At 39.2% G+C, this 15975-nt stretch overlaps 1 protein-coding gene across 2 annotated transcripts in view; it reads left to right on the top strand.

The window, feature by feature from the left end:
- Positions 1-486: 486 nt before the first annotated feature.
- The window catches only part of LOC149015930 (WAT1-related protein At3g18200-like), a 49042-nt gene continuing 33553 nt past the window's right edge, over positions 487-15975 (top strand). For both annotated transcript variants that reach the window (XM_089156855.1, XM_089156856.1), the window contains exons 1-2: positions 487-984; positions 1059-1121. In XM_089156855.1, the coding sequence (XP_089012981.1) occupies positions 749-984; positions 1059-1121 (299 nt within the window). In that variant the 5' untranslated portion in view covers positions 487-748. The remainder of the gene's footprint in view (positions 985-1058; positions 1122-15975) is intronic.

Here is a 15975-nt window from a genome sequence, read left to right as displayed (position 1 = left end):
CCAATCGCCCAAAGTTTTTTCCTTAGCACGCTATCTTCAAACCCGGTTCGTTCGAACCTAAATCGGTCGAGTTATCCCCGATCGGGGTCAAGGGTTGAACCAAGAATGGACTTGGTTCAACGATATTTTTCCCGTATCATTACCTAAAAAAAAATGGTTTGCAACCAACATTTTAGGTTTGAAATCATTGGAAATTTTTTTTTTTTTTGAACTGAAGCTTTAATTTACCTGGTTGAAAAAAAATACCATTACCCATAATTTACCTATTTTTGTCAAATATATGTGGGTTCCACAAAATATATGCAAGTGTATTTCTTAATATAATAAAATAATTCATAGGTGGGACCTCTAATGAGTCTTTGAGTCTTATAAGAACTCACACAATATTTGTCGCGAAAAAGCATGATGCTTCTCCAGGTGCTACGTAATATGTTATTCCATTACGCAGGTAGCGCTGGGAATTTTACATTATAAACAAGCAGAGATACGTTTTATGTAGAGCATGTTTGCGGTTGACGAAAAAAAGAAAAAAAAGATAATATATGTACAGAAACGGGTCCGATCATCTCCCCCAACGGGCCGACGGCTACAGAAACATCTTTATTTCGATGTGTGGCTGTGGCTCTTTCCTGTAACTGAAGAGTCTGAAAGAGGTTTGCCTCTTTGCTCGGGAAAAATGCCCAAATGATAGTTTTTCACTAAAATAAGTAAATCTTCGCCAAGGGTAAAGAGGGTTCTCTTTCACAGAATGCCTTTCTTGGAAAGAAATGAAAGAAGAAACAAGGAACAGCAAATGGGGATGGCTAATTTAGCTGGAGGCTACAAAATTTATATAGTTATGACCTTGTCTTCATTAACCATTGCAGGTTACGTAGTTCTACTTCATTCTTATATCTCAAGTGGTGCAAGCGCCAGTGTTCTGGTTTTCTATCAACACATTGTCGCCACCGTTCTACTTTCCTCTCTCGCTTTCCTCTTTGAAAGGTATGCTTTAACCCTTAACCCATTTGAAAGGTATGCTTTCTTATATTGGCTTTCTCCAACACTTGCATTTGCAGTAAAAGAAGGCCTCCCCTTACATTAGAGACAATCAGCTGGGCTTTCTTGTTGGGTTTATTACAGTAAGTTTTCTCTCTGCTTTTGATTCCTTAAGGATAAAAAATCTACAATTCTCTGTTTGAGGTTGTGGAAAATCACAAATATGAGGAAGTCTTCCTCTTCTTTTCTTGAAGTTTCCAATTTAGGGTTCTGACTGTTGCAATGATTCTGAGTTGATCCAAATCCTAATTAGTGAAGGTTCATCTAATGTCTTATTCTGTACTTCATTTTCGTTATTCTTTTCCCTTGTAAAACATTGATAATGATATTCTTTATTTATTGTTTTATGAATTATTAATGAAGAATTGACAGCCTTTCTGTAAGGGTATTGAGAATCAACTAGCACTGATTGACTGATTGGCTGACAACCAATCTAAATCAAGTTTTATACCAAAACCAGGAATCAATTAATAAAGAACTGAAAATATGAGAAGTTCTTTTAGGAAACCAGCTCTTCTTGCGCAAACTTTTTGGAAAGAAAATTAGGGGTTGCAGTGGCTGTTGACGAACATACGACACAAGGGCTACTTGGTTTCTTTGCAAGAATTTTGGTTGAAATTCAGATAGATGCTAAGAGGGTTGCTGAAATCCAGGTACGTTCAAGGTTAGTTTCATTCAGGAAGTTCAATTTGAGGATGAACTCAATTGTTGCTGTTTTTGCAAAAAAGGCCGACATTTGGTGACACAATGTCATGCCAAGGAGTCTGAAAGGAAAATCAGGCTGTGGAAGTTGAAATTCCAGGTGTCAATTATGTGCTAGTAGAAAGGACAGAGTGGGAGGCAGTGGTGGAGGGCTGCTCCAAGGAAATGATGGTCACAGAAGCCCTAGAGAATCAAGACACTGTTGATGTCGCAAAGCAATTGCTGATGGAGGTGTACTGCAGATGATAGATAAAATAGTTGATCAGGTAATGGATGACAGGTTAGACTTTCATGCTGAGGATGGATTACCAAGTGTAGAAGAATCCACCAACCAGGAAGAATCAGGCTGTCAGAAGGATCTTCATGCCTTAGAGGGGAGACCTAGTGATCAAGTGGGTGAGTCTGATTGTTCTCAACTTCAAAAAGTACCTTTGAACCTCAGTTGGGTGTAACAAGGCCTAAGAGGAAGGGGGTTGACCGATGGTGCCCGTAGTGTAAAATTAATAGGGCGTGGGAGGGGGCAGAAAGGGTCTGCGTGGTGGGCAGACGAAGATGGCTGACCAGGTGAAAGGGGACAGGAAGGTGCGATGGTAATGCATTCGGAGCCCTCTCCAGGACAGGTGATGGTCTCTTTTGAGAATGTATATACAGTGGAAAATAACTATAGGAAGATCTGGCAGATGAGTCTGATGAAGAAAAAAGTATATCAGATCAGTATGAGAATTTGCTTTTGGAATATTAGAGGAGTTTAGGAGGTAGTAAGGGTGAACTCTATCAAGTTATTGGTAAGGAAGTACTCACCTGATTTGATTTGTCTTGCTGAGCCAAAAGTGAAGGTTCAAGATTGTCTTCTTTTATTATTTAATAAGTTAAAGAGTATTTTTCTGAAGTTATCTTGAATGAGCCAAAAGAAGAGTGCCATGGCCGGATGTAATCTCGAGTTCTAAGCAACAATATCAATGGTGGTGGAGTGTAGAGGAATACAAGTAGGATTTACCTGTGTCCATGCAAAGTGTCTACGTGTGGATCGACGATCCTTGTGGGAGGAAATAGTGGTGCATCCAGTCTCTTCAATTCCATGGGTTGTTTGTGGTGATTTTAGTGTTACCTTACTAGAAACAGAAAGGTGGGCATGTTGCTGTAAGATTGGACCGGAGCTTCTATTTAGAAGATGGCTATCTCAATTTGGGGATGTGTATCATGTAGGGGTGTCAATATAACCCTGTTGACGTAGACCGGCCAAACCCGCCCTAAGCCCGACCCGATCCCAACCCCATTTTTTCAACCCGAGGGCTGGGCTTGGGTTACAAAATAATCAGCCCTAACAGGGTCAGTCGGGTTCAGGTTCAGGTATAGCCCTCGGGCTAACCTGACCCCATGTTACCCTATGTTAGTTTAATTAAAGTTATACTTAAATTTAATACCACTGCAGGGTGGCTCAGTCGGTTAGATCAGCACCTCACAATGAAGAGGTCATGGGTTCGATTATGCTTGATGGCATATTATCTCTTTTCTTTCAAAAATTAGGGTCAAGGTCAAGGTTAATCAGGGTAGGCTTGGTTGGGTCCGGCTCTATCAAGGTTGGGTTAGGGTTGGGATTTTTAAAACCTGGCAGGGGTGGGTAGGACTTGGGTTCAAGGCTGGCCAGACCCAACCTGGCCCATTGACACCCCTAGTATGAGGTTGTATCAGGGATGGCATCAGAGCATAAACCTAAGCCTAATTGCTGGAGACAAAGATGTAAGGATCAGAGCATAACCCAATCCTAATTGCTGGAGACAAAGATGTAAGGCCTCATAATGTTTCTTTTCCGATTCTGCAATTTTTAGTTATAAAATGAAAGCTTTTTGCATGTGGTGAAGGATAATTGGGAGCTTTCTATTGAAGGTAAATCCAATAGAGGTACTGTACCGAAAATTAAAAAAAATTGAAGGGTGAGTTGAAAATTTGGGCGAAAGCAGCATTTCCAAACTTGAATGAGGAAGTGGATTTTGCTTTGAAACATTTCCAAGCGGTGCAGGAAGAAATAAAGAAGGGTGGGATGGCAGATTCCCCCTTAGACAGAGAAGCGGATGCTAAGACATGGTTGCTAAAGGCTGTATAGTTACACGAAAAAAATGTTAGTTACAAGAAACAATGGTTTCTCAAAAGGCTAGGATTAAGTAGTTGAAGGTAGGGGACAAGAACTCAAAATTCTTTCACTTACTGGTAAAACTGAAAAGGGCAAAGAATAGGATAAGAAGGCTTTAGAAGGAAGATGATTCTTGGGCAGTGGGGCAGATGGAAATTGCGGAATATGTGAAAACTTTCACAAAATGGTGGAGACAGTTCAGCATTTGGATCTCGTCGAGGTCATTCCTTAGGTATTGACAACTGAGGAGGTGGAGATGGTTTATGCAACTCCCACTCATGAAGAGGTCAAGGTAGCAGTTTGGGACCTTGACCCAGATAGCTTGCCAGGTCCTGATGGGTTTCCTGGCTCATTTTTTAGAGCAACATGGGAGATTTTCTACTGGAATTTCTGTACGGTTATGTCCTAGTTTTTTTCACTTGCAGAAAGGGAGGTTACCAAGGGGTGTGAATAACAGTTTGATAACTTTGATTCCCAAAGTAGAAGGGGCTCTGAGCTTAGGGAAATTCTGGCCAATTTGCATGGCAAATTTTTCTATAAACTCCTATCGAAGGTGATGGCATCAAGACTAGCTAGACTTCTTCCTAAGCTACGTTCAGCTGAACAGGGGATGTTTCAGAAAGGAAAATTTTTATCAGATAATATTTCGTTGGCCTCGGAGATGACAAACTTGATGCATGAGGTGGTGAGAGGTGGTGGTATGGGTTTGAAGTTTGATGTTTCTGAAGCATATGATACCTTGGACTGGGGTTTTCGATGGCACTGTTAAGAAAGTTTGGTTTTCTGCAAGATGGACTGAATGAATCAAAGAGCTCTTAGTGCCCTCTAGAAGTTTGATTCTTCTAAATGGGGGATTGGTAGGGTTTTTTGGGGTTAAGCGAGGACTAAGGCAGGGGGGATCCAATCTCCCCAACGTCATTCATTATTGTAGAAGAAGTGCTTAGTAGAGGGCTGCCTTTCTTGGTGGAGGTGGGGGAAATCTTGACATCAAGAGGTCAAAGAGGAGCTTCGGTGCCATTGAATCTACTTTATGCAGATGACATCATTATCTTTCAGAATACTTCTTTGAGGTATGTGAAGAATCTGGGTATTTTTTTGCAGAAGTATCAAGAGTTCTCCGGTCAGAAGATTAATCTCGAAAAAGTAAGCTTTTGGAAAGGTGGTTCCCCTTAGGCGGCACAAGATTGTGGAGCAGCTGAACATCTCTGCTGCAAAGTTTCCAACGATCTTTTTAAAGGTAGAGTAACAGCAAAGAGAATGTAGCCGCTGTTAGATAAGCAAAGGATGCAAGGGTGGAAGGGAAGCTTTTGTCACAAGCTGGGATGGTGGAGCTGGTAAAGTTGGGTGTTTCAAGCACTCTGATACACACTCTCTCCATATAGTGGTGGCCTTCAAGTTGTATGAAGCAAGTGGAAATATGGATGTGAAATTTCAACGGGGAAGATAGAAGAGGGCAAGTGCTGCACTGTAAAATGGGAGAAGGTCAGTCATCCATGCGAAGGAAGGCTAAGAATTTGTCAGTTGAGAGACATTAATAAGTCATGCTTATGTTGCCTTATCTAGAGGATTAAAACTGAAAATTCCTCTGGTGGCATGGCCCTTGAGAGCTAGATCTCTCAAACAAGATGGATTTCTAAAATCAGGGAATGTGAGATCTTCAATTCTGCCAGGTCTGAGAAGGATGTGGGGATGTAGGGGGAAAGGAGAACACTGGACGGTGGATGCCAAAGGGGAAACGAAATGCCACTGGAGGTAACACAACTAGCAGTGAGTTTTCCATTAAATCTTGTTGGGAAGAGGTTAGGAATGTTTCACAGAAGGTTGCATGGAGTAATTGGGTGTAGAAGTTTTGTTTATGGCCCCCATCACACGGTGCTCGGTTGGCCTTTTTTTGGGACAGAACTGCAGTGGATGAAAAACTTAGTAAATTCGGACTCCCATCTAGATGTGACTTGTGTCTTGAGAAGGAGGAGAGTATGCAACATCTTGTTGTCTCTTGCACATGTTCAGCAACTATTTGGAAGACTGTAGCTGGTTGGTTTGAGGTCGATTGGGAGGAAAAAGGTTCAGTGGAAGAATGGAGTTGTTGGTGGTGTAGTAAAGGGAAGCTGCTGAATTTATCACAGGTGTGGATGAAAGTTTTCATTTTGACATTACATGTGATTTGGATAGAGTGGAACAATAGACAGTTTAAAGGAAGTAGACAGTCAATGGACAGGCTATGTTGAAGTATAAAGATGGAGCTGGGTGGTGACAGTTGCAAACTGACCAAATCAATGGAACAAGTGGATTGATAATAGCCAAAAGACTACAGCTGAGATTAATTCCAAACTGGTACATGATCCGCCAGAAGTGTATTGGAACACCCCAAAAAGGTTGGTGAAGCTACAAATCGATGGATGTTCTTTTGGAATTCTAGGTAAAGGAGGTGCTGGTGGGGTATTTAGGGATGAAAAAGGCAAGGGTTATTAAGTGGTCAACAAATCCTTGGGTGTTTGCACAAACTGTGTCGGAGATAGAGGTTGTAGTGACAGGTTTTGAATATGCAAGACAGTTACAGCTTGTGAGGATATGGATGGAAACTGATTCAGTGGCGGTAGCAAGGTGTTTCAGCAAAGAAAAATATCCTGGTTTGTGTTTCAACAATGGTGCGATTTGCAGCTTTATTTAGATTCGGTTGAATGGACAATAACCCATTGCTACCATGAGGCGAATCCCATTGCTGTTAAGCAAAAGAGGCAGCGACATCTCAAGTTTCATATTAATTGGCCAACTCTAATACTCAAGGAAATGGAAAGGAGATGCAACTCATCAGCCAAGATTTAGATTTGAGTAGTGGCTATGTTTGCCTCTAAGGACAGTAGGTTTGTTCTCACTTTGTTTGCAATTGTATCATTCATTCATTCTTTTCAATAAAATCAATCTTTAGGGGGGGGGGAACTGATAGTGTGCTGAAAGAGATAACAGCTTGAAAATGACTTAGCAATAGCTGTCAGTTTAGTTTTGCTTTAAACTGAGACACCTTGTCCATTTAGTTCCTGTTTGCTCCAATCATGTAAAAAAGGGGTAAGGGTGGGTTTATTAGTGTCCTATGTGTCTCTCACTCTCCTACACTTTTTGAGAGGTTAGGGAGTCATTTTAGAGGGGGAAGAGAGAGATGGACATGTTGGGTGCTAGCACATCGTATACCACTAGCATACCTATCCTTCTCCGTATTAAAAATGATTGAAACCAAACCAAACCCTTAGTCTAACAAATGTAGAGCTAGGATTAGAAACACTTAGCCCCAAATAAACCCCCAAAAAAGAGGAAGAGCGAGAAGAAGATAAGGACATAATTAGTAATTTAAGGTCAAGCTAGCCTAGCCACCAAAACTATGATCAGGTCAGGTTCAAGTGAAGCTATGTGTGTGAACCACAGTTACAAGTTTCAATAGAATCAAATGGTTCAATTGGTAGGTATGAGGAGCATACAGTCCTCATTTTCAGAGCAGGGGAAGAAGACCAATGCTTCAAGGGCAGCAGACCTCCTAGAAATAAAGAGAGAAGAAAGGGACTGATTGTATTTTCATTGCCCTCAAAATGCTTTGCCTTGCCCTATTATATTTATAGACTATGTATTACTGCTCCATTTTGTGACCCTTCTAACTCTAATATTCCCTATCCCTTGACCCATTTCTTGAAATGACATTCCAATCCAGATTTTCTCTTACAATTCATTGTCCTATACTCGTAACATTGCCAACCCCTTAGTGCACATTTGGTAACGGTCTTTTCTGATAATGACGTCTTTTGCGAGAATCGTTTTCTAGCATTTTTATCAAAGAACAATGGTTTGAGAACATATTTGACCGTTTGATAAATTTGTGCTAACAACACTTGAGACGATGGAGACTTTGGGGAAAAACAAAAAAAAAGAGAGGAAATTCTTATGAAGGCAGTAAGGAGTTAGAAGTTGTGAGTGAATGAAAGTTTGGATTGAGTGTCCCTCTTTGATGTAATTTTATGTGCTTTTTCTTTTTGAGAATGATGAAACAAATCAAAGTTGTTTTGTAAAAAGCTTCTTAGACACAAAAATTGGGAACGCTTTTTGGCATTCTTTGGTGTTCTAAGAACGAAAGAATGCAAACAAATGTTCCTTGGCCCGTTACCAAACCCGACCTTAGGAGAACCTTGTCCTCGAGGTTCAGATGCAACTACTATCAATACATTGTAGATAGTTGCAGAGAACCCCCCCCCCCCATCATTGAGGAAGATGAGCTTCCACCCAATTAAGTGCAACCAAACTGCAATACCTAGATTGTCTAGAGTGATTCTCTCAGCTGTCTTAATTTCTGTGCACCTGTAGGTCCATTGAACATCCAGAAGTAGGAGGAAATGCCATTTGCTTGCTGCTCTACCTCAAATTGGAAGTCAAGAACTTGCCTGGGAGTCTCATTTGCAAGCTTTCATCCTCGTTCATGAAAGACACCCATGTTTCAACAAGAGCATGCTCAGAATTGACCTCAAAGTGTGGGCTTGACAATTTTAAGAAATCTTGACTGGGTCTGAATCCATCATTGTTCTGTTGTGACCGAATTCTTGTACCTGATTTTGAAGATGGGATCGCATCAACATTTTGGTGGGTGGCCCCGAATGACCTGCTTTTGGAGATTTGTGATGGAAGTGGAGGGCTTGGGCTGCCCATTACTTATCTTGCTTTATGGAGGGGGTTTGGGGGGCGTAGCCCCAAGTATGGAATGACTTGATTCGATGGATCAACCCGTTTACCCCTATTGGAGTCTATATATATGTACTTTATGTTTGCTTATGAGGTCATTGAGAGATTTGAGATTTTTGCTTTAGGGATTTGGCTGAGAGCTCTTGTAGCTCTATTTTGGCAATTAATTTAGAAGTCTCTATTCTATACTTCTACATAGTGGAAAGTTCTTCACCCATGGACGTAGCGAACTACACTAGTGTGTGAACCACGTTAAATCTCTCTGTGTTTTCTGTTTCAATTTGCTATTTCTTGGAGTTCGTTTTAACAATCATCATATATAACAAATGCATACTCTTTGTTGTAATCAAAACATGGCTGAATTAAGGTCGTTAGCTTTGTGTCCCTTTCTTAGGAGTTGGTGCCTGTAGATTTTGATCAGCCCTCTTTGCCTCCTTGTTAGGGATTTCAGCTCCCCTTAGAATTTAGAAGTGTTTTATTATTTTCATTAAAGTCATCTAGGAATGGAGACCATCTCTTGGCCAGTCCAACTGAAGTGTATCCAGACAATGTATAAACCTCTCTCATTGTACAACGGAAATTTGAATGAGAACCATATGAACACACATGAGTCTTCAAGTTCATATGTTTTTCCATCTCCCTTGGGCTGCAAGGTCTTAAACTAATCGAGAAACAAGATGATGTAGTAACCAATTGAATGACCGAACCAAGAACAGAACCATAAGTAATTTCAAGAATACCTTAGCCATTATGACTACTTAATCAGCTTCGAATGACAGCCAAGCCAGATAAAACTAATTACACTACTTTGAACCCTCAAAAGTTGGATTAGGCTGGAATTCCATCCTTTAGGATCTAAGAAAAGAGTTGCCACTGAAACAAGAGAAAGTAAAGTGCAAACCTCATTAATCTTACTCTATTTTAAATGATACGATCCTCAATTCTAGAAAGGGGAAGATAGATGAAATAGCTGCTTTGAGGGCAGCATACCTTCTAAAAATAAATAGAGAAGAAAGAGATTGATTTTTCATTTCCCCCAAAATGCCTTGCCCCATTGTATCTATAAACTATGTATTACTCCTTTGTTTTCATCACCATTACAACAACAAGAAGAACTCTTGTCCCAACTTAATGGGCATGGATTCTTGCCTTCCAATTAGCTCTTTTTGAGGCCATACTAGATACAAGGCCTAAGCTGTACTTATCCTTTCTCACCACTTCTCTTAAGATTATCTTTGGTCTACCCTAGCTCTTCAAATTCCTTCGATCTAGATTAAACCACTTCTCCATAAAGGGGCATTTACAGTCCTCGTTGAACATGGCCATGCCTCCTCAAATGACTTTCTTGTAGTAAATGTCATCCCTATTTGAATTCTTTAGGAAATGTCATCCTCTGTCACCTTTTCTATTTATGATTGAGCCAAGGTAGCTACAATAATCACTTTGAGGAATCTTGTTAGTTGAGTTATATTAGGAGTTCAATTCTAAGAGTTTTAGTTCATATAATTTTCTATTTTTGTTACCTAAGGGCCTTTTTGGTATCGATTCTCATTGTCAAATTTTGGTTTTTTTTTCATTCTTTTAATGTGTTTGGCATCTATTTTAGATTTTATTTTTATTCAAATGAATAGAAAAACCTCCAAAATCTACAATAGACTTTTTATCTATTGTGTATTATGGGTGAAAATTCTTTCTCTTCAATTTTGCGCAAGTAACTTAAATTCCCAAGTGATAAATGAGGGTATAATTGACAATTCACATTTCTTTTTCAAAAGCCTAGATTTTTCTCCTTTTCCTTGCTCCAAACCCTACCGATGCATTCTCACCGTCATCTCACGATCACTTCCCTCTTCCTTCATCCATTGGGATCGAACTGCAACTCACGTCTCCACACCCACCCCCCACCCCCCGGCTTTTCCTCTTCTATGGGTCACTAATGGCAAAGATGATGTTGATTTACAACGGATCCAACACCAATATCAACTAGAGTAGAACTGTATTTTCAAAAGACTTTGCTGGAAACTACCAAGAGTTTGCTCCTTTGTGGAAGTTGCTAACAAAGATAAGAGGAGAAGGAGCAGCAGCACAGCTTATGATTTACCCCGAGCAACATGTGGGTGGGGATGATAGATTCCTTCAACAGATTTGTTGAGAACTATTTTGGCCATTCCCAGATAAGCAGATGAACGGGGTGAGTGATTATGCAAAGCAGTAGAATCTGCAATTGTAGCCATCGAAAACCACTAATTGACTATTTCTCCATTTTAATCACCCAAGTTGTAGCGATTGAATGATTGATGAGCGAAGAGCACAACAAAATTTTGAGATGATAAAGGGCATGGACGTATTTAGATTTTTTTTTTCCAAAAATGGATGTTGATCAAAACATTAATAGCATAGATCTCCGAGGATCCAATGGCAAGTGTAATAGCACAAGCAACGGCGAGACTAGGGATCTCTCTCACATCCTGTGCTCCTATATTTCGAACCCTAACTTATAAATATATCCATAGGAACTGAACAAAATCTCCACTATTTCCGTTGAATGAAGCCTCAACGGAATCAAAATAAAAAAGCAAATCCATCAGATGATAACGTTGATTCCAAATTGAGGTTTTGCAGTAGATTTTCAACCACTTTGTGTCTCATTTTCCCTTTTTTCTTTTTTTAACAATTTTTCGTTTTTACATGCCAAACTTATTTATTATTCCATAATTTATTCTTTATAGTAGTTACCAAACCATTTTTTATTTTTCATGAAAAATGAATTATTGTACTTATTTCTTTTAAATTGACATAATAGAGAATGAGAATTGATACCAAAAAGAGCCTAAGTAAGGCTATTTATGTAATAGTGTTTTTTTTTCTTCACGTTATTATAAATAAAGGGCTTGGAATCACACTAATCTATTCAAACCATTCTATTATAATTGATCGTTACAACATGGTATCAGAGCCAAAGGATGATTAGGGAAGGAGAAAAAAACAAGAGAAAGAAAAAGAAGAAGAAGATCATCTCTTACCGCCACCATTGTAGTTCCTAAACAACCATCCCACCACCATCATTGTGCCTCAAACACCACTCCATCTCCATCACATCTCCATCGTTGACCTATAACATCTATCGCAAACCCATAGCCATTGCCTAGCCATAAATTACCCTGGCTCCTTCGAATCAACACTTGTAAATCCCTTTTTAGCTATCTCTTAGCTAGAAATTACCCTGCAACTTTTGAACCAACGCCTATAAATCACTTTTTACCCATTGCTAGCCATTCCATAACCTGCAACTCCACTTTACACCCATCGTTTCTTACAGTCGCTGCACCACCATCACTGTACCAGAGGTTTTCTCTTTCTCTCTATTCTGTCACCATAGCCTCTACAACCATCACTTTTCTAGCAGCCATTGACGCCCTTCACCTGATTTCCCCTAACCCATTGCTATCGTTAGACCCCTACGATCATCTTCTTCCTTATTTTCAAACACCCTATCGAACCAAACCTAGCATTAAACCCATTAAACCAATTGACCCACCTAACTAACTGAACCTATGAACCAGGGTTGATTTCCCCTCTACAGTAGCCGTTCCCTTTTTTTTTTCCTTGCTGTTAAAACCAGTGCCCCAAAAAAAAATTGTTGTACCTTACCTTATGGATCTTATAAACCCCTAAATTTCTTTGGGTGGTCAAGCTATTCAAATTTGTGATGTTTCAGTTGTTTTGAAAGGGTGAAGATTAAAGAACAATGGAAATTTTTTTGAAACATGGCAACCAACGATAGTACTATTGCTCCCCCTGGCTCCGAACATTATCCCACTCTTCCTCCTATTTTGGTAAGATTTGATGGAATAAATTATTTGATCTGGTTTCAATCTGCATACTTGACTATTGCTGGAAGAGGACTTGTTTGAACCATTACGGACACCATTATCAAACCTACTACCATAGGTTTTTCTCAGGATAAATGGATCTTGAATGACTCTTTTATCATGTCCTTTTTTTAAATTCCATGAATCCAAATATAGTCCGTGGATACCTATTACTTGATACTGCAGCCAAGGTTTGGAAGGCCGCGAGAGAAATATATGGATAATTGGGGAGTGATGCATAGGTTTAAGAGCTATGGAAGAAGCTTTATGAGACTACCCAAACGGAACTGATTGTGGACGAGTATTATCTTTAGCAGGAGTTGCGATATCTTTAGCAAGAGTTGGATCATTATGGGCATTATCACCCTGCTAATCCGGATGATGTGGCTACTTATAGGAAGCATGTTGATAAGATTCGGGTATATAGCTTCTTAGCTGGTTTTAATGTGGAGTATGATCTGATCAGGGGACAAGTATTGAATCGTTCTCCCTTTCCTACACTAGAACAGTTTTATGCCCTTGTTTAGTGTGAGAAAAGCCATCGATTAACCATGCTTCATGCTCCTATTGTGGAGAAATTAGCCCTACAATCTGTTAGCACCAAATTTTATTTAAATAAGGAAACTGTCAAATGTGAGCACCGTCACAAACCATATCATACTAGGGCCAATTGTTGGAAGCTCCAGGGGAAGCCTGTTGACAAAGAAGGGGAAAGCTGAAGGCTAATCTTTCTGAGACTATTCCCACAATACTCTCTGTAGACATTGGTTTTTCATAGGAGGAATTAGCTATTCTGCGACATATTCTGCAGTCTTTTACTACTAAAGTAGCCTCAACCATTGCTTCCTCCACTACCTATATCCTTTTTTTCTTACATTATTCTACAACTTTCGGGAAAGATAAAGTTCAAATTGCTGATGACTCTTATTCTTCTATTGCTGAAAAATGGACAATTCAACATTCTCCATCCCTTTTTTTGTCTAAAATTTTGCATATTCCTTCCTTTTTTACTAATTTACTTTTTATCAGTAGTTTTACACATGACTTAAAGTTTAAAGTGAAAATTTTCCATCCTGCTGTGTCTTCTAAGATCTGGTAACGAGGAAGGAGATTAGATGTGATAAATTAGACAATGGACTTTATCTGCTGGAGCGGATTGGAGGATCTACTTTTGCTCTGGTTGCATCTTCACATCGGTCCATTCAGTATTGTTAGACCTTCATTAGTGGCATCGTATGCTCGGTCACCCCGTTCTAGGGACTCTTAAGAAAGTATTTCCTGATTTAGTTTTTTCTTATAATAAGGATGATTTTTTTTTGTGAAGCCTGCACTTTTGCGAAGTATACTTGTTCTACTTATTTTCTACTTATTTACCTTCTCTTCATAATAGAAATCTATTTTTTTTGTGTTAATTCATACTAATGTATGGGGCCTCTGCCGACGTGTGTCTATTACTGGCCATAGATACTTTATTACTTTTATTGATTGTTACCTTCGTTTTACGTGGATTTATCTTAAAAAAAAAAAGAATTTTTTTTCCGATATTTTTGTGATTTTCATAATATAATTAAAACTTAGTTTAATGCCACTTTAAAGGTCCTTTCCAATGACAAATGGCACGGAGTATATTGATGGTGAATTTCAGAGATATCTCTCTGACTCTGGCATAATACACCAGACTAGTTTTGTTGATATAACTGCTTAGAATGGGGTTCTCAAAAGGAAGAACCGACTTATCTTAGAGATAACCCGTTCTATTTTGATTACTATAAATGTCCTTGACCAATACTGGAGTGATGCTATCCTCACTGCCTCTTACCTTATGAATAAGATGCCCAATAGAATACTTGGTATTAAATGTCCTAATAAGATTTTCCAGGGAGACTCTTCCTTTCTTATTCCCCCAAAGGTTTTTGGTTGTGTGCGTTATGCCAGAATCACAGCCCACCAAAGTAAGCTAGCTCCCCATAGGCTACGTTGCATATTTCTGGGGTATTTTGTTACTCAAAAGGGGTACAAATGTTATCATCCTCCTTTCAGGAAAATCATTATGTCTATGGATATAATTTTTAATGAGTTTTGCCATTATTATACACCTCTAAGGGAGGAGTCCTAGAGGAGAGGTGTTTTTTCCAACTTCTGGACCTTCGTACCACACATAGACTTCCACACACCACCACTGCACAATTTAGTAGCTCAAGAAGAGTTCAACCAGGGGGACTTCGGCCAGTATACCAGAGGCTCTAATTCTCCCCCTCCATTTTCTTAACCATGTGAAGAACCTAGTTAGGGGGATGCCACTTCTATGAGGCATATTATTGAGGTCTTTTAAAACAAAATTAACCATAATAAAGAGGTGCAAACTTATCAGAGGAAGAATTACAATCGGCCAAAGTAGGTGAAGAAAGATGACATGTTACCACTTCAATCTCTTGCTCCATAATCAAATTCTATTGTTCCCCCCCTAAAGTATATTCTTCTAATCTTCTTATTGCTGTTAGAAAAGGGTTGGATCTTGTACTCAATATCCAATAACTAAATATGTTTCGTATGACTCTTTGTCTGACTCTTATTGTGCTTTTATATCCTCTGTATCATCTATTTCTATTCCTAAAAGTCGGTAGGAAGCGTATGTTGATAAAAGATGGAAAACAACTATAGTAGAGGAAATGCAGGCAATGATGAAAAATGATATTTGGGAGCTAGTTACACTTCCTCCATGAAAAAAACCCATTATTTGTGGTTAAACATAATATGGATGGATCGGTCAACAGGTTGAAGGCTAGACTAGTTGCAAAGGGGTTTACCCAAACATTAGCAACTTTTGCCCCTGTTGTGAAACTAAACGTTGTCAGAGTTTTGTTATTTGTGGCTGTGAACAAAGACTAAAACGTGTACCAACTAAATGTAAAGAATGCCTTCTCGCATGGGAGTATGTATGGAGGTCCCACATAGTTCTTTTGATGACAATACTGCAAGGGAAGTTTGTCAATTAAAGAGGTCAATTTATGAGTGAAAGCCGTCTCTTAGATGTTGGTTTGGACACCTCCAGAAGGCAGTGATCTCTATTAGGTACAAACAAAGCAATGTTGATCATACATTGTTTGTCAAGAAGTCAGGTATCAATATCACACTTCTCGTTATTTATGTGAATGATATTGTCATCATAAGGAATAATGGTGAGGAAATATAAAGATTAAAGGACTTTTTAGCAAAGAGTTTGAGATTAAAGATCTAGAGAAGTTACAGTACTTCCTAAGAATTGAGGTGGCTCGATCAAAGAAGGATATATACCTATCCAAGAGGAATATGTTTTAGATTTGTTATCAGAAGTGGGAATGTTGGGGTGTAATGCAGTTGATAGTTGATACCCCTATTGAGGCTAGAGCTAGACTTAAGGAAAAAGAGGGAGAACTAGTGGACAAAGGAAGATATCAAAGGCTACTAGGCAAGTTTATTTATTTATCCCACACCAGGTTAGACATTGCTTATGCTGTAGGAATAGTAAGCCAG

The sequence above is a fragment of the Hakea prostrata genome, chromosome 5, assembly GCF_041222555.1.
Source record: "Hakea prostrata isolate BN-2017 chromosome 5, UWA_Hpros_2, whole genome shotgun sequence".
Classification (NCBI taxonomy): domain Eukaryota; kingdom Viridiplantae; phylum Streptophyta; class Magnoliopsida; order Proteales; family Proteaceae; genus Hakea; species Hakea prostrata.
This window is presented reverse-complemented; position numbering and strand designations above follow the sequence as displayed.